Raw genomic sequence first — 19,813 nt, forward strand, 5'->3', positions numbered from 1 at the left:
TCAGGTCAGGACCTTTCTTCAGACTGATGGAGTCCGATGCTTCAGTCTAAAAAGGGGTCCCGACCCGAAACGTCACCTATCCATATTCTCCAACGATGCTGCTTGACCTGCTGAGTTACTCCAGCACTATGTGTTCTTTTGTGCAAACCAGCATCTGCAGTTCCTTGTTTCTACAAGGTAGTTCGTAGTTTAGTTGGAGTTCCTGGTGTTCAATAGCCTGATGGTTGTACAGAAGAAGCTGCTCCTGAACCTGGATGTTACAGTTTTCTGACTGAATCAGTCTGAAGAAGGGTCTCGACCTGAAACATCACCCATTCCTTCTCTCCAGACATGCTGCCTGTCCCACTGAGTTACTCCGGCATTTTATGTCCACCTACAGTTTTCTGACTCCTGTACCTTCTTCCCAAAGGCAGGAGTGATGTGAGAGTCCATGCCAACCTATTTGCCCATTGACACTAACTCCATTCGAAATTGCATAAATAAATTCAGTAACACAATAGTTTAAAAAACGGAGCTGTTTTTTCAGACTGATTGAAGTAGAGCGGAGGAAGCTGGAAAAGAGGTGGGAGCAGGACAAGAGGCAGATATGACAGTGGTATTTAACACGTGTTTGGATAGGTTTAGATTTACTATTGTCGTGTGCATCGTGGAACATTGAAAAGCTTTGTTTTGCATGCTATCGAAACAGATCAGATTATATAATGCAGAAATACAATCAAGTCAAAACCCAAATACAAAGGGGATGATACAGAGTGCAGTTTATAGTTCTCAACATTAGAGTCATACAGCATGAAAACAGGCCCTTCGGCCCAGCTTGCCCACACTGACCAACATAGAAACATAGAAAATAGGTGCAGGAGTAGGCCATTCGGCCCTTCGAGCCTGCACCGCCATTCAATATGATCATGGCTGATCATCCAGCTTTGTAGCCTGTACCTGCCTTCTCTCCATACCCCCTGATCCCTTTAGCAAAAAGGGCCACATCTAACTCCCTCTTAAATATAGCCAATGAACTGGCCTCAACTACCTTCTGTGGCAGAGAATTCCACAGACTCACCACTCTCTGTGTGAAGAAATGTTTTCTCATCTCAATAGACAATAGACAATAGGTGCAGGAGTAGGCCATTCAGCCCTTCGAGCTAGCACCGCCATTCAATGCGATCATGGCTGATCACTCTCAATCAGTACCCCGTTCCTGCCTTCTCCCCATACCCCCTCACTCCGCTATCCTTAAGAGCTCTATCCAGCTCTCTCTTGAAAGCATCCAACGAACTGGCCTCCACTGCCTTCTGAGGCAGAGAATTCCACACCTTCACCACTCTCTGACTGAAAAGGTTCTTCCTCATCTCCGTTCTAAATGGCCTACCCCTTATTCTTAAACTGTGGCCCCTTGTTCTGGACTCCCCCAACATTGGGAACATGTTTCCTGCCTCTAATGTGTCCAATCCCCTAATTGTCTGAAGAAGGGTCTCGACCCGAAACGTCACCCATTCCTTCTCTCCCGAGATGCTGCCTGACCTGCTGAGTTACTCCAGCATTTTGTGAATAAATCGATTTGTACCAGCATCTGCAGTTATTTTCTTATACCCCTAATTATCTTATATGTTTCAATAAGATCCCCCCTCATCCTTCTAAATTCCAGTGTATACAAGCCCAATCGCTCCAGCCTTTCAACATACGACAGTCCCGCCATTCCGGGAATTAACCTAGTGAACCTACGCTGCACGCCCTCCATAGCAAGAATATCCTTCCTCAAATTTGGAGACCAAAACTGCACACAGTACTCCAGGTGAGGTCTCACCAGGGCCCGGTACAACTGTAGTCTTGGTCCTAAAAGACTTCCCCCTTATCCTTAAGCTGTGACCCCTGGTTCTGGACTCCCCCAACATCGGGAACAATCTTCCCGCATCTAGCCTCTCCAACCCCTTAAGAATTTTATATGTTTCTATAAGATGCCCCATCAACACTAGTCCCACCTGCTTGTGTTTGGCCCACATCCTTCTAAACCTGTCCAATCCATGTACCTGTCTAAACGCTTCTTAAACATTGTGATAGTACCTGCCTCAACTATTCCCTCTGGCAGCTCGTTCCATACACCAACACCCTCTGTGTAAAAAAACATGCTCCTCAGGTTCCTCACTGGTTCTTAAACCCATGTCCTCTGGTTATGCATTGTAGCGCATCAGTTCCAGAGACAAAGTCCAATGTCCGCAATGGGGCCGAGGTGAATCGGACAGAGAGGGGGGGGGGGGGGGGGTAGAGGGGGGGTTGGGGTCGCAGTGGAGAGGGACGGGGGAAATGGTGGGAAATAACTCACCTTGTCTGAAAGTGATGTGGAGAGAAAAGCTTTATCTTTATCAGAACAATATCCTGCTGACCTTAACGGTGGTGATTTTGGAAAAGAAATGCAACATTTACCCTCAGTACATAAAGCAAATTTTGTAAATGCACAGTTAAAGCCATTAGATCTGTTGAACTTGTTAACAGAGTACAGACTTTGTGACTTGTTTCCAAATGTTTGTGTTAGCTTAAGAATACTATTAACAATTCTAGCAACAGTAGGTTCAGCAGAGAGGTCATTTAGCAAACACAACCCGATTAAGAATTAAGAAGGTCTACAATGTCTCAGGAACCTCTTGTGGATTTGGCCAGGCTAAGTATTGAATCAAACATTGCCAGAACAATTAATTTTCATGCTATGATTTGAAAGTTTTCACAAAAAAAGGCCAGGAAAGCTCTTTTTTAAAAGTAAATACTAAGCCTATCTACCTTTTTTAAAAACTTTTTACTAATAATTATGTCTTCTGATGATCTGACCTGCATTGGAATATGAAAGGATGTTTCATTGTGAATTCTTTCTCCTTATCTGTGTTGTAGCTTAAACAAAGATGTTCAAAACAAATGTGCTTTCTTCTCTCTGATCCTTTATATTTATTTATATTTATCATGGAGGGAGTAGAGGAGCATTCAAACAATATCCCAGGGACTATAGCGAGTCAGCATTCAGAAACGTTTGGTAGTTACTCTGAGAAAGGCGGGTTGCTTCCTCCTGCTCCCGATTCATTTAAACACCACTCGGCCCTAACTCACTTTGCACTGCTACTAGCAAGGGCACCCTTAAAACATTTTGTAAAATTGAGATTTTTTGTTTGGCATCGAGACAGATCCCAGAAGGAACTTTATTTAAAACCGAATCCGGATCTAAGTCAGGTCATTGTGCAATCCAAATGTTATTAGCTGCAGCCCGCAGACTGACGGATACTTTTTAACTGCAGTTAATTATTAACTGCAGCCTGCAAGCTGACTACTACTTCTACTTCTGCCCTAAACTCCAGTTTAGTGTTCAATGGTACTTTATTTCTCACATATGCACCTGCCCAGTTAAATTCCTTTTGCATATATTACCGCCTTTTTTAGTGCAGCCATTCAAAGTCCGGTCGGCCTGGCCCGGCCCGTGCGCTCCATGTACTGGAGCAGTTCCCGCGAACGGACGTCCCTCGCCACTCCTTGCCCAGCCATCTTTGTGTCCAGGCAGCCGACCTTGAAGAAGCCGGAGGCATTACCCCGGATCACCCTCCTACCGACCGATCACTCCTAGAGTCCGACGTTTCCAGTTCCCTCCTGACTCGGCCGGCCGACCAACGAGCCGAGCCGTCAGGCGGGCCCCGATGAGCCTTCGGGGTAACCTGGAGAAAACCCATGTGGTCGCAGGGAGAGCGTACAAGCTCCGTACAGACAGCACCCGTGGTCAGGATCGATCCTGAGTCCTTGGTGCTGTAAGGCAGCAACTCTACTGCTGCGTCACTGTGCTGCCCTTGATTTTGCAAACATGATCATTCCTGTTCAACTGTAAACAGGTTCAATGGAACTTTATTTGTCACATCTACCGAAGTACTGTGAAATTCATTTTTGTACAAAGTCCAGTACAAGTATCACGTGGGTTTTTTCCTGGGTGCTCCGGTTTCCTCCCACACTCCAAAGACATGTAAGTTTGTAGGTTAATGGCTTCGGTAACATTGTTAATTGTCCCTAATGTGTTGCATATTGCTAGTGTACAGGGATCGCTGGTCGGCGTGGACTCGGTGGGCCAAAGGGCCTGTTTCCACGCTGTATCTCTTAAAGATGTTCAACTGCATAGCATTGAGATTATTTGGAGTTCTCCAAAGACTATATTGTACTTAGAGTTGATTAGGTTGTAGGTAAGGTTAATATAATTAGCCCTTGTAAATTTGAGTACCATGTTTACGGCTGCTATTCATATTCCAATGCAAGTATCACAATACATAAGCACTTAGATACATCTTTGATAAGCATTCCAGATACAGTACAAGTCTATCGTGCTACAATGAGACAGTAGAGTCACCAGTTTGGTGCCATTTTCAAGTCCCAGTTGTTGTAAGTGCTGGGTTCTTGACCTGTTTCATCATTTACTGCACCAAGTTGCCTTGAGACCGACCATTTCCAAGAAAGGCCGCCGCATCTGTGTGGCTTTAGGTTTAAGTTTATTATTGTCACGAGTACAGAGGTACAGTGAAAAGCTTGGTTTTGCTTGCCATCCAAACAGATCAATCCAAACAGCGGAATCCATTGCCTCAGAAGCTTGCGGAGGCAAAGTCAATGGATATTTTTAAGGGAGAGATTGATAAATTCGTGCTTAGCAAGGGTGTCAGGGGTTAAGGGAAGAAGGCAGGAGAATATCGTTGAGAGGGAAGGATAGATCAGCCATGATTGAATGCGGAGTAGATTTGATGGGTCAAATAGCCTTATTCTGCTCCGATAACTTGTGAACATGAGATCAGATAATATTATGCATAAATAATCAAGCTAGATTCAAGTACAATAGATAATGCAAAGGAGGAAGTAACAGAGTGCAGAATATAGTTCACAGCATTACAGCGCACCAGGGCAGTGTTTACTGGGCAGTTATTTCATGACTAATCTTGTCTCGATTATATAATCAGAAGTAGGGATGGTCACTGTTGATTGCATGATGCTTCATTCCACTTGCAACCATTTTCAGAAAATGTAGCACTCCTAGGTTTAGGGTTAGTATTGTTACATGGATCAAGCAAATGTGAAAAACTTTATTTGCATGCTATCCAAACATAGAACACTGAACATAGAACAGTACAGCACATGAACAGGCCCTTTGCCCACAATGTCAATGCCGAACATGGTGCCAAGACCATCTCTTATCTACCAGCGCATAATCCATATCCCGCCATTCCCTGCAATATCTGTGCCTATCCAAAAAGGTCCCTTAAATGCCACTGTTGTATCGGGCTCAACCACCATCGCTAACTGCGTTCCAGGCACCCACCACCTTCTGAGTAAAAAACCTGCCCCGCACATCTCCTTTAAACTTTGCCCCTCTCACCTCCAAGTGATGCCCTCTATTATTTGATTTTCCAATGTTGGCAAAAAGGTTCTGAGTGTCAGATCAGATATACCGTACACAGATACAATCAATTCAAACTCAAGTACAATAGGTAGCGCAAAGGGGTAGATACCCAGTGCAGAATATAGTTCCAGCAGTGTAGCACATCGGGAAAGTCCTGCATGCAAGGCATAACAGTGCCAGAGACACCGGTTCGAACCTGACCTCGGGTGCTGTCTGTGTACGGAGTTTGCACGTTCTCCCTGTGAACGCATGAGTTTCCTCCGGGTGCTCCCGTTTCCTCTCACATCCCAAAGATGTGCAGGTTAATTGGCTTCTGTAAATTACCTCCCCACCCCCTAGTGTGTAGGGAGTGGATGCAAAAGTGGGATCATGTAGAACCAGTGTGAACAGGTGATCGATGATCGGCATGGACTCGTTGGGCTGAAGGGGCTGTTTTCATGCTGCATCTATGAATGAAACTAAATACCAATATGCTGTGGACTATAGATATCTGCCTTGTCCGTGATATCTGCACCCGGTGAATGAATAAGTAAAAGAAAGCTTCCATTATATGCTGAACATCACCTCATCTGGGTCTGGAACAGGGTTCACAAGTTGCCATCAATAACTTGAAATTTAAAATAATAATCTAGTCTAAAGTGTTTTACTGCAGAATTACCAGCTAAAATATGATATAACGGCAAATGATGTACAAGGGATGTGAAGCCAAGAGATATAAAATCCAATCGAGTACATAGACTTTACATAGATTATAATTTAGATTTAGCTCTTCAGGCTAAAGAAATCAAGGGATATGGGGGAAAAGCAGGGCGAGGTGCTGATATGGGGGAAGAGAGAGAGAGAGAGAATGAGAGAGAATGAATGAGAGAATGAATGCAAGGATTACTTGAATTTAGAGAAATCAATATTCATACCGCTGGTTTGTAAACTGCCCAAGCAAAATATGAGGTGCTGTTTCCTCCAATTTGTGTTTGGCCTCTCCCTGACAGTGGAGGAGGCCCAAGAAAGAAAGGTCAGTGTGGGACCGGGAAGGGGGATTAAAATGTTTGGCAACTGGGAGATTGTACTAGGTGGTAGAAAGAGAGGGTGAGGGGCAAGAGTTGGCAAGTAAATCATGGATTTAGGTGAGGAGGGGTTAATTTCCAGATAAGTCTGATGGAGGAGAGAGGGAGATAGCCCCAGCTGGCTCTTTGCCCTGTTGTTGCCGGTGTTTGTTTCCAATGGCCCCTTGGGTGACAGGAAAGCTAAATTACAGCGCTGTTGCAAGTTCCTTCACATTTCTTGCTACCTCTGTGAGCAGCTTGTCAAGGAGCGGCCTCGGAGTACCAGATACCATAGGTCACAACCTCAGAATAACAGGGCGTACCTTTAGAAGGGATATGAGGTGGAATTTCTTTAGTCAGAGGGTGGTGAATCTGTGGAATTCATTGCCACAGACGACAGTGGAGGACGCCATTGGGTATTTTTAAAGCGGAGATTGGCATATTCTTGATTAGTGCGGGTGTCAGAAGGGGCCACGGTCGAGAGGAAAAGATAGATCAGCCATGATTGAATGGTGGAGTAGATTTGATGAGCCGAATGGCCGAAAGCTCCTTTAACTTATGAACATGACCCAGAGTTCAACCCCAGCTTGCATGCTCTCCGCGTGGAGTTTTACATTGAGTTGTCTGCATTTTCCTCCCACATCCCAAAGGCAGGTTGGGAGGTTAATTGATCAATGTGTTGATGGGAATGTGAGGAGAATAAAATATATTTGGCCTGGCTGGAGCGCCTGCTTCTGTGATGTATTTCTCCCTCGACACCAACGCACTCGATGTAGGCTAAACACCCACGCATAAACTACTGCATCCGGCCTCTTGTACTTTGGTGCGACCGTTTTGCCAAACACTTGTGCTCGGTCCACCAAGGCCCACTGGATCTGACAGTTGCTAACCATTTTACTCCTATTCCGGTTCCCACACTGGCCTTTCTGTCCAGGGCCTCCTCCATTGCCCGAGTGAGGCCACACACAAACTGGAGGAACGGCACCTCATATTCAGCTTGGGCAGCTTACAACCAAGTGGTACGATGGTTGAATCCTCCGAGTTAAGGTAACCTCCAACAACCACCCCACCCACGCCCTTCCCTTTCTCCCCCCAGCCACTCAACATTCTCTCGGTTTAAAAAAAAAACCTTGCCCTGCGCATCATCTTTAAGTTTTGCCCCTCTGTCCTTAAACTGTGCCCTAAGGTCTTTGAGATTTCTACCTGGGAAAAAGATTCTAAATGTCTACTTTATTTGTGCCTCACGTTATTTTAGACCCTTCTCCGAGGTCTCCCCTCAGCCTCTGATACTCCAGAGAAAACAATTCAAATTTGTCCAACCTCCAAGTGTACAAAATCACACGAGGAATAGGTTGGGTAGAAGCAGAGTCTCTTGCTCAGAGTAGGAGAGTGAGGAGCAGAGGACATAGGTTTAAGATGAGGGGTGGTGGGTGGATGGAAAGAGCTGCCAGAGGAGGTAGCTGAGGCAGGTATTATCAAAACGTTTAAGAAACATCTGGACAGGTACATGGATGGGATAGGGTTAGCGGGAGATGGGCCAAGCTGACGCTAGTGTAGATGGGGCATGTTGGCGGTATGGACTAGTTAGGCCAAGGGGCCTGTTTCCACGCTGTTTGACTCTATAACTCTTTACAGCTAATATCCTCTTATCCAGCCAACATCCTGGTAACCTTTTCTAGAACATAGAACAGTACAGCATCTGCAAGCTATTTTGTCTTCAACTACATTGTTGTGTTTGACGCTACATGTGAGGTTGGGAGCAGCAGCTTGATTTCCACACAAGGAGATAGAGATAGAGTGAAGTAGGCGTATGGTCTGCTTGCCTTCAGTGGTTAGAGCACTGAGTACAAAAGAGTCGGGAACTGAACTGGTCTTTGTACTGAACTGGTCTTTCAGCCCACAATCAGGAGCAAATCGAACATGCTGAAGTGGGGATACACTGAAGATGCGGCAGACTGCGAGTGTGGACGGGGCCTCCAGACTATGGAACATCTCCTGAGCTGTGACATGCTGCCTGACACATGCACTGTCAAGGATCTTGCATTGGCCAACGACATGGCACTAAAATTTGCTCGCTATTAGCAAACAGCTGTGTGATGACACGAATAAATAAATAAAAGCTCACAATGTCTGTGCCAAACATGATGCCAAGTTAGACTAACCTCCTCCGCCTGTACATGATGCATATAACTCCATTCCCTGAACATCTAAAAGTCCCTCTAACACCACTGTTGCCCCTCTTCTGTACCCTCGCCGAAGCCTTCACATCCTACCTGTAATGGGATGACCAGAACTGTACATAATTCACAAATGCCGCCTTACCAAAGTGCAATAAAGCTGCAACACAAATTCCCGACTCTTGTACTCAGTGCTCTAACCACTGAAGGCAAGCAGACCATACGCCTTCTTCACCACTCTATCTCTATCTCCTTGTGTGGAAATCAAGCTGCTGATCCCAACCTCGCATGTAGCGTCAAACACAACAATGTAGTTGAAGACAAAATAGCCTGCAGATGCTGCCACCCTGAAACAAAACCATTAACCAGAACAACTCAATGCATCAATGGAGTTGATTTTCCACTGAAATAGTCTCAAAGAGTTGAAGAGTTGAATGGCAAAAATAATAAAATAAACCTGTCTGAAGAAGGGTCTCGACCCGAAACGTCACCCATTCCTTCTCTCCCGAGGTGCTGCCTGACCTGCTGAGTTACTCCAGCATTTTGTGAATAAATCGATTTGTACCAGCATCTGCAGTTATTTTCTTAAACTATATATAAAATAAACCTGTCTGTGATTAAAAGCAGAAAATGTTTGCCTGGTCGAGACCCCCTTGCTGAGTTTTAATTTTAGTTTAGTTTAGAGATACAGCATGGAAATAGGACCTTCAGCCCAACGAATCCACACCGATCATTAATCACCCGTTCACACTAGCTCTATGTTATCCCACTTTCGCATCCATTTCCGAGAAATTGGGGCAATTTCACAAAAGCAAATTAACCTCCATACCTGTACGTTTCTGGGACGTGGGAGGAAGCTGGAGCACCGGAGGAAACCCACGTGGTCACATGGGGAACGTGCAAACTCCACACACAGCCACCACCCGAGATTAGGATCCAACCCTGGTCTCTGGCGCTGTGAGGCAGCGGGTCTACCTCAAGTCATAGTGCCTGAGTTATCCGAGCCAGCTTGTCAGAAATGACGTGTGAAGTGGAGGGGAGAATGGGGAACTTAGTATGGGGATGAGGAGGAATTACTTTAGCCAGAGGGTGGTGAATCTGTGGAATTCATTGTCACAGGTGGAGGTGGAGGCCAAGCCATTGAGTATTTTTAAGGTGGAGACTGACAGATTCTTGATTAGCAAGGGGGTCAAAGATACGCAGGAGAAGGGGGTTAAGAGGTGAATATTGTTCAGCCGTGATGGAATGGCAGGGCAGGCTCGAAGGGCTGAATGAACTCATTCTGTTCCTATGTCTTATGTTCTTATGGGGGCGAACAGAAGGGTAGGGTGCACTTAGGATCCGTGACAAAAGAGAGTAACTTTAACTGGTGTTACATTCAGGAGCTGTGTGTGCCTTTAAAAACAGAGCCAGAATATGACTTCATGACCTATGTATAATTATTTGTTGTGCAACGATTGGGAAACTCCTTCTCAAAAGCCCCTTCTTCGGAGCCCTTGGTTGACCATGCACGAAGAGAGCAGATCGAAAGCTTAAAAGAGAAAGCGCGTGGTTGCCTCAATACCGCTAACAAATCTACTTCACGCCAGCTTGTAGCTTTGTACTGCCAAAGAAACGGCACTGTTTCAAAACTTGGCGGGGCCAGTGGCGCAGCAGTAGAGTTGCTGGTCGCTGGTCAGCAGGGACTCGGTGGGCCGAAGGGCCTGTTTCTGCACTGTGTCTCGGAAGTCTAAAGTCTAAGGAAACACTTCTTCAATTGTGGCCAGTTCTGCATTGCCCCAGCTTGTGCACAGCGCAATCCCACACCACAACGTGAACACTACCGACTGGACTTCTTTAGTAACGGCAATGTCAAGCAGGCACCCCGCTCCGTGTTGTTGAAGTAGCTTTCAGAGATGTTTATCTGAATGCAGAAATGGCGGCACAGTGGCGCAGTCAGTAGAGCTGCTGCATCACAGCGCCAGAGACCCGGGTTCAATCCTGACTTCGGACGCTGTGGTGTGTGGGGTTCGCACTTTCACCCTGTGATTGTGGGTTATCTCCAGGTGTTCAGGATTCCTCCCACACCCCAAAGACATATAGGTTGGTAGGTTAATTGGCCTCTGTATATATTGCCCCGAGTGTTTAGTTTAGTTTAGTTTAGTGATACACCGTTGAAATGGGCCCTTTGGCCCACCAAGTCCATGGCAACCAGCGATCACCTGTACACTAGTTCTATCCTACATACTAGGGATTATTTACAGAAGCCAATTAACTTACAAACCTGCACATCTTTGGAGTGTGGGGGGAAACCGGAGCACCCGGAGAAAACCCACGTGGTCACAGGGAGAACGCACAAACTCTGTACAGACACCACCCGTAGTCTGGATCAAACCCAGGTCGTTGGCACTGTGAGGCAGCAGCTTTACTGTAAGGAATGGGTGTGAAAGTGAGATAACAGAACTAGTGCAAACGGGTGATCGCTGGTCGGCGCGGAATTGGTGGCCGAAGGGCCTGTTTCCATGCTGTATCTCTAAACTAAACTCTGATTCGACAGCTTTGACTACACTGGAAAGGTCTGATTGGTCTTGGTCCTGCAATCTTCTGAGCCAAAGACACAAGCGTTCTTCAGGTCAAAAGAGGGGGGCTTAATTCCGAATAACAACCTGGAGTTCTGCGGCACTTCATACATTTATACCCGAGTGTGATTAGACAAATATTGACACTGACTGAAGGAAGGATATTTTAGTCAGGTGACACAAAGCCGGAACCAAAGAAGAAAGGTTAAAGTGACTTGTGAAGGAGAAAGGGAGTTTATTAAAGGCTAAATCAGTGGGTCAAGAATAGATAATATTCTCTCCATGTCATAGCTCATATGCAGCATGGAAACATGTTTAATCGGACTTTACTTTGCACTAAACATTTTCCTCTTTATCCTGTGTCTACACTGTGGACGGCCTGATTATAATCACGTACAGTCTTTTCGCTGACTGGATAGCTCGCAACAAAAAGCTTTTATTGCACATGACAATAATAAACTATGCTAAACATGCTAAACATGCTAAACTAAACTGCTAAAGTAAAGTGAAGGAGAGAGGTTAAGCTTAATTAGAGGCAAAATCAGTGGCCCAAGGTAATATTCTCTCTGTCAGTTTCGATAGGCCCCATGACCACAGAGTCTGTGGCGACCATCAATCACCCATTTACACTAACCCCACCTTTATTCTCCCCACATCCTCATCAGCTCCCGACACATTCCACCACTCTGTACAAAATGCAGGCAAAAGGACTAGCTGGAGATTGGCATCTTGGTCTGCATGGACAGGTTTGGCCGAAGGACTTGTTTCTGCGCAGATTGACTCTATGCCTTCTAACGACACGGTGTACAGAGCCAGTACCACTGTCAAGAATATCAGGAAATATTAAACTTTTACTGAGGCAGCATAAAAAGTATGCTGCCCTCCTGCATTGCCGCCTGGTTAGGGAACAGCTCTGCCCAAGACCCCAAGAAATTGCAGAGAGCTGTAGATGTAGCCCAGTCCCTCACAAACAAAAGACATTCTGCCATTGACGCTATCTACACTTCACACTGCCTCAGAAAAGCAGCCAATGTAGTCAAAGACTTGTCCCAGACAGTCATTCCTTCTTCTCCCTGCTCCCGTAAGGCAGAAGGTACAGACGCACACACTGCCAGAATCATGAACAGTTCTTCCATAAGCTAGGGTACTGTCAGATTCACCTCTACCCCAATGAAGACATTAAACATAGATACATAGATGTACTATAAGAAAATAACTGCAGATGCTGGTACAAATCGAAGGTATTTATTCACAAAATGCTGGAGTAACTCAGCAGGTCAGGCAGCATCTCGGGAGAGAAGGAATGGGCGACGTTTGAAGAAGGGTCTCGACCCGAAACGTCGCCCATTCCTTCTCTCCCGAGATGCTGCCTGACCTGCTGAGTTACTCCAGCATTTTGTGAATAAATACATAGATGTACTGGTCGGAACCCACGAGGTCACAGGGAGAACGTACAAACTCCGCACAGACAGCACCCGTAATCGGGATTGACCCCAGATCTCTAAGGCAGCGACTCTACCACTGCGCCACCGTACGGCCCTTAGTCTTTCCACTGACTGGTTAGCAATGTACCTCGGTACACGTGACAGTAAACTACACCAAACTAGCACCTCTGCTGGTCAAATCGCAAGAGATTTTCTGCTGATATTTTTTCCTTAGCCTCTCGCAATCGCACATGATCTCTTATCGGACGGTACAGGCCCCTCTACCTCAGGCTGTACAATCCAGAGGAAGTATGATCATTATCTGGTTACAAAGAAGCAGTCAGGGTCAAATCAATTAACGGTCTTGTCAGTCGAGGAATGCTTCAGTCAACATTCCGAAAGACAAACACAAAATGCTGGAGTAACTCAGCGGGACAGGCAGCACCTCTGGATAGAAGGCATGGGTGATATTTCGGGTCGAGACCCTTCTTCAGACTTGAAACGTCACCCATTCCTTTTCTCCAGAGATGCTGCCTGTCCCGCTGAGTTACTCCAGCGTTTTGTGTCTATCTTCAGTTTAAACCAGCATCTGCAGTTCATTTCCTACACAGTCACCTTTCCCAGCTGGTCCATTACTCACAGCAACTCCGGAGCAGGTTGAGAAACGTGGAAGAGATCAATTGAGATTTCCATTCCCGTTTCCTCAATTGTCATCAGTTTATGTGATTATAGGCACCTTGGTTTTAGATGATTCAGAAGCACCTCTCCTCAGTGCTACAAGAACAAGTCTCTGTTGAACATCTGTACATTTACAAAGGATGTTTATCAGGAGTCCAGACTGTTTAATTGTCACAAGTACCAAAACGGAACAATGACATTCTTATTTGCAGCAGCACAACTCTGTATTCAATAGATAATATCTTAAAACACAAGATGTTCACTAAATTTAAAAAAGCAATATTAGTGCAAAACAAAAGAAAAGGCCAAAGGCCCCAGTGCAACCAAGACCGCTCATAGTTGCAGTTTAGTTCATGTTGGTAGTGTTTAATAGCCTAATGGTTGTTGGGTAGAAGCTGCTCCTGAACCTGGACGTTATATTTTTCAGGCTCCCGTACTTTCTTCCCGATTGCAGGGGTGAAAGGAGAGCATGGCCAGGGGGGTGTAGGTCTCTGATGATGCTGGCTGCCTTTTTAAGGCAGAGTCTCCTGTAGATCCCCGAGACCACCATCCACAGCCAATCATTTCATTGAAAACGACACACTAGCTTGGCAACTGATCTTCTATGGACTGTGTCTTTGACTGCACAATGGATTCTGTTTTTTGCACTATTATGGTCAAAAATGATTATGATTATTAATTTATTGATTTTTCCCGATTATTATACAATAACTGTATATTTTTAGTTTCCGGTCATTTAAAAGTCATATGTACAGACAACAAAACAATGAAATTTTACTTGTAAGAATTTGAGCACTTGTAAGAATTTAATTGTTCTGTTTAGAGATATACGCGGAAACAGGCCTTTCGGCCCACCGTGAAAGCATGTACCACCAGATTCAAGAACAGTTGCATCCTTGCTGTTCTCAAACTCTCGAATGGACCTATCATAAACTAAAGATGAATTCCCGATCTTCCAATCAACCTTGTTGCAGCCCTTGCACTTTTTTTAAATCTGCACTTTCTCTGCCGCTGTAACACTACGTTGGGCACTCTGTTCATCTTCTCCTTTGCACTACCTAATGTACTCAAATATGTTTTTCATTCTATTGCAGGTACATGCATCAATAATAAGAATGTGCAAATTCTGTACAGACAGCACCCAAGGTCCAGATCAAGTACCAGCATCTGCAGCTATTTTCCTACGCACCCAAGGTCAAGATCGTACCTGGGTGTCTGATGCTGTGAAGCAGCAACTCTACCGTTGCGCCACCGTGCCATCTGTGGTGACGTTCTTGGGGCAGGAATGGCCCCTGGTTCTGGACTCCCCCAACATTGGGAACACTTTTCCTGCACCTAGCTTGTCCAGTCCTTTTATAATTTTACATGTTTCTATTAGATCCCCTCTCATCCTTCTAAATTCCAGTGAATACAAGCCGTCTTTCCAATCTTTCCTCATATGACAATCCCGCCATCCCGGGGATTAACCTCATGAACCTACTGCCTCAATAGCAAGGATCTCCTTCCTCAAATCAGGAGACCAAAACTGCACACAATACTCCAGATGCGGTCTCACCAGGGCCCTGTACAACTGCAGAAGGACCTTTTTACTCCTATACTCAAATCCTCTTGTTATGAAGGCCAACATGCCATTAGCTTTCTTCATTGCCTGCTGTACCTGCAGGTTTACTTTCAGTGGCTGGTGTACAAGGGCACTTCCCTTTTTCCTAATCTGACACCATTGAGATGATAATTTGCCTCCTTGTTCTTGTCGCCAAACTCAAATATGTTTTCATTGTATCTTGCGTACATGCATCAATAATAAACCTGCTTCGGTGCTGATGGGATCTCATGATTCATAAAGACTTGGGGGAAGTCACCTGGCCCAAGTTGAAAGGGTAAAATAGATCAACCATGATGGAATGGGGAACAGACTGGACGGGCAGATTGGACTGATTCTGTGCCAATGTTTTAAGGATTTACGGCCCACTGAGTTTGTGCTATCATTCTGAGTTACCCTATCAATCCTATTCCCCTCCTAATTCCACGTAGTCTGATCTCTCACACAATCCCTCCCCGCCAATTCTCCCACCAGCCCAACTAAATTCGGGGAAATTTGCAATGGCAAATTAATCTAGAAACCGGCAAGTCTGTAGATGTGAGAGGAAGCTGGGGTGCCTGGGGGTAAAGCTACAGACTGTGCGAGAACGTGCAAACTCCACACAGACGAATGGATCACCCTGTCTTCGCTTGCATCGCATCACACAGTGGGGAAGAAGGAACTTCAGCCCAACTTGCCCACGCCCACCAACATGTCCCATCTATACTAGTCCCACTTCCTTGCGTTTGGCCCATATCCTTCTAAAGTTGTCCTATCCGTGTACCTGTCTAGTTGCTTTTTAAACATTGCAATAGTCCCTGCCTCAACTAACCCCTCTGGCAGCTCGTTCCATACACCCACCACCCTCTCTGTATGAAGCTAAGGATTTGGGATTTTTTTTACATTAGTATTGCGGTTATGATTTGTTGTGCAGCTTGTTCAGTGTTTATTGTCACGTGAAAAGCTTTTGTGCTGCCTACTATCCAGTCAGCGGAAAGACTATACATGATAATCATCAAGCTGTCCACAGTATACAGATCCAGGATAAAGGGAATAACATTTTGTGCAAGACGAAGAACCCAGAGTGTTTTATTGTCATAGGTCCAGAAACAGAATAATGACATTCTCACTTGCAGCAACACAACAGATATGCAAATATAGTACTCTGTAAAACCCATAATAAACAACAACAAAAAGTCCAATGAAGACTGATTAAAGATAGTCCGAGGGTCTCCAATTAGATATTTCTTGATTAGTACGGGTGTCAGAGGCTATGGGGAGAAAGCAGGAGAATGGGGTTAGGAGGGAGAGGTAGATGAGCCATGATTGAATGGTGGAATAGACTTGATGGGCCGAATGGCCTAATTCTACTCCTACCACATGATCTTATGATAGATGGTAGGTCAGGACCGCTCTCTAGTTGGTGATAGGATGGTTCAGTTGCCTGATACCAGGCATTATTAAACATTATCTAACAGGATTTACTGATTTTGTGTTATATACAGTATATTAAATCTGTGCATTGTGTTTATTGGCCTGTTGTGCTGCAGCTAATAAGAACTTAATTGTTTCTTTTGGCACATATGACAATTACACACTCTTGATTCTTAATTCTTGAAATCATGTTTTTTCCATGGAATCTGTGTATAGATTGTAAATTCTAGAATTGAATTCTGCTGAAATTACTTTTCACTCCCCCCCCCCCCCCCTCCAACAGTGGTATTTGCTGAAATTTATTTAAAATAAAATATAAATCAACACAGCCTACACACATAGAGCCGGTCTGAAGAAGGGTCTCGACTCGAAACGTCACCCATTCCTTCTATCCAGAGATGTTGCTTGTCCCGCTGAGTTACTCCAGCATTTTGCACCCCATCTTCGGTTTAAACCAGCATCTGCAGTTCCTTCCTGCTCCCCAGTGAGCAATGCTGGCTTCGCCAGGCTATGAATTGTTCAGATTACTGACAATTGCTGAGTGCTCGATCTTAATTCTTGTGCCACGTTACAGTTTGACTAGACGTTCCCAAAGAACAGAAGCAGCACTTCTGCAATAATCATGCTTCCGACTGCAGAATCTGTTTCACGAGACAGAGAGTGCTGCTTCTCGAGTTTGCTTTTACTCAGGTGACAGTGTGTGAGAGTGAAAGTGTGTGTGAGAGTGAGAGTGTGTGTGAGTGAGAGTGTGTGTGAGAGTGAGTGTGTGTGAGAGTGAGAGTGTGAGAGTGTGTGTGTGAGTGTGTGTGAGTGAGAGTGTGTGTGAGTGAGAGTGTGTGTGAGAGTGAGAGTGTGAGAGTGTGTGTGTGAGTGTGAGTGTGTGAGAGTGAGAGTGTGTGTGAGAGTGAGAGTGTGTGTGAGAGTGAGAGTGTGTGTGAGTGAGAGTGTGTGTGAGTGTGAGAGTGTGTGTGAGTGAGAGTGTGTGTGAGTGAGAGTGTGTGTGTGAGTGTGTGTGTGAGTGAGTGTGTGTGAGAGTGAGAGAGTGTGTGTGAGAGTGTGTGTGAATGTGAGAGAGTGTGAGAGAGAGACACTCCGTTCATTCCCAGCTCCCCTGAAATTAAGGTTTTAAAAAATCTTCAAATAAATCGCCAATTAGATGGGATCCCCACCTGCAATAGTTCAGGTCGACGGTCCACACGTGTGGAAGAGTCTAACACGGAAATGCTAACATGCTATTCTCCCCTCCACCCCCCTCCCTCTCTCTGTGTCCTCTCTCCTAGGATTTAATCCAAGCGAGAGAGACCCATTTATTTCTCCAGCCCGTGGGATCGCAGTGCATTCAACATTTACTCACATTTGCTTCCTTCATAAGGAATCTTGATGTTTTTCTCCTCTCTCTCTCTCCTTCCACAACAACGACCCAGTTAACTGAATCCCGACAGTTGTGCGTGCATGTTGTCCAGGGTGAGAGCCGGTGGGGGTGGACCAGAACACGCCACCCCAGAATGGGGTTTTAAAACAAATTAGATATATGTTTGAAAAAAAATGTGTGTTTTTTTTAAAGAGGGGCAGTGTTCTTGCAGAGATTGAGAACAGGCACGCCTTGCTGGCAAAGCGAGGACACTGATTTCCAGTGAGATAGGACATAAGAGTTCCATGTAAGTTCTCTCTAGCTTCTCATTCTAAGACAAACGCGTTGGATCTTGTCCAAGGGTCCAGCTCTCAGCTCTCAGTTCCAGGTTAAACAAAAAAAAACCCAGCAGGCAGCCGGTAACTTCGTGCCAACCCAACTCTTCCCAGCTCAGTAGTTCGCGTCGCCTGGCTCGCTCACCGGGATTGAACTTTGAAACGTTTTTGGAGTCTTGTGGCGCCGGCCAGTGCTCTGCGACAGAGTAAAGAAAAAGCATGGGAGGGGGGAAGGAAAGGACTCGCGGTTAATGCAAAGACGCAAGCACCTCCCTCCTCCTTACACACACACACACACACACACACACACACAAAAGCATCCCGGCCAATGGTAAAACCTCCCTCCGTCTGTCCCCTTGCTGAATCAGTGAGAATGTGTACTCAGCAAGATCCCACACGGGGTAGGAAGTCATCCCTTCCTCCATCCCTTCCTCCATCCCTTCCTCCATCCCTTCCTCCATCCCTTCCTCCATCCCTTCCTCCATCCCTTCCTCCCTCTCTCCCTCCCTTCCTTCCCCCCCTTCTTCCCTTCCCCACTTCTACCCTCCCTCCCTCCCTTCCTTCCTTCCCCCCTTCCTCCCTTCCTTCCCCCCCCCCCCCCCCCCCCCTCCCTCCCTCCCTTCCTCCCCCCTTCCTCCATTCCCACATGCACCCATTGCTCAAGCTCAGAATAATTAATTGGGGCACCTCATTCAAACCTACCAGATAATGAAGTACCGAGAGTGGACCTGGAGATTTTACTGAAATGCAGGCACAAAAAGAATTTTGCTGTGGAATGTACGTGTGATAATAAGGAACCGTTGACTATTGATGTTTCCAGTAGTGGGAGAGTCTAGGACCAGATGGCACAGCCTCAAGAATAGAAGGGTATACCTTTAGAATCAAGATGAGGAGGAATTTGTTTAGCCAGAGGGTGGTGAATCTGTGGAATTCATTGCCATAGACAGCAGTGGGTGATTGGTAGGTTCTTGATTAGTAAGGATGTCAAATGTTGTGGGGAGAAAGCAGGAGAATGGGGAAAAAGTCAGACAAGATTGAATGATGGAGTAGACCTGATGGGCAGAATGGCATAATTCTGTTCCTTTGTCTTATGGTTTTATAGTCTTATGTCCTTAGCTTCCTCCATTGTTAAGTGCCAGCACCTCATATTCAGCCTTTGTAAACTATAACCCCAACAATGAACTTTCTAATTTCAGGTAAACTTGCTTCCCCTGGGTCCCTCGGTCCACCACACATACCCATCTTTCCCACATCACCCCATCCCATTCCCACCCACCCTCATCCCCACCTGTAGGTCAATCCCCTAGGCGGATTGATCCATGCCTGACTTTCGTATTGCTGACCTGATCTATGGTCCATGCCTGGGTTTTGTAGTGTTATCTGTATTATGCTGCTGATTAAGTTCGTTTCACTTTGTAACCATGATGTGTGCCATGCACACTTGCTCTCTGCATTGTATTTGTAATAAAACGCTTATATAGAAGTTAGACGATTTGTGGAAATCTACACTTCTTACACCACCCTCCTTAGCGCGGTGGGTAGAGCTGTCGCCACACAGCGCCAGAGACCTGGGTTCGATCCCGACCTCGGGTGTTGTCTGTGTTTGCACATTCTCCCTGTGACCATGCGGGTTTAACCCGGGTGCTCTGGTTTCCTCACACATCCCAAAGATGTGCAGGGTTGTAAGTTAATTGGCTCTTTGTAAATTGCCCCCCAGTGTGTAGAATCTGTGTGGAGTTGACGGGAATGTAGTGAGAAGGAGAAAATAGAATTAATCTGGACACAAGAGGCTGCTGATGATGGAATCTGGTGCAAAAAACCCCCAAAATGCTG

At 45.7% G+C, this 19,813-nt stretch overlaps 1 protein-coding gene across 2 annotated transcripts in view; it reads right to left on the reverse strand.

The window, feature by feature from the left end:
* Nucleotides 1-18,254, reverse strand: part of kitlga (kit ligand a) — a 66,239-nt gene extending 47,985 nt beyond the window's left edge. For both annotated transcript variants that reach the window (XM_078416588.1, XM_078416587.1), the window contains exon 1: nt 17,649-18,254. In XM_078416588.1, the coding sequence (XP_078272714.1) occupies nt 17,649-17,663 (15 nt within the window). In that variant the 5' untranslated portion in view covers nt 17,664-18,254. The remainder of the gene's footprint in view (nt 1-17,648) is intronic.
* Between the last annotated feature and the right edge of the window lie 1,559 nt (nt 18,255-19,813).

This window comes from Rhinoraja longicauda, chromosome 20, assembly GCF_053455715.1.
Source record: "Rhinoraja longicauda isolate Sanriku21f chromosome 20, sRhiLon1.1, whole genome shotgun sequence".
Lineage (NCBI taxonomy): Eukaryota > Metazoa > Chordata > Chondrichthyes > Rajiformes > Arhynchobatidae > Rhinoraja > Rhinoraja longicauda.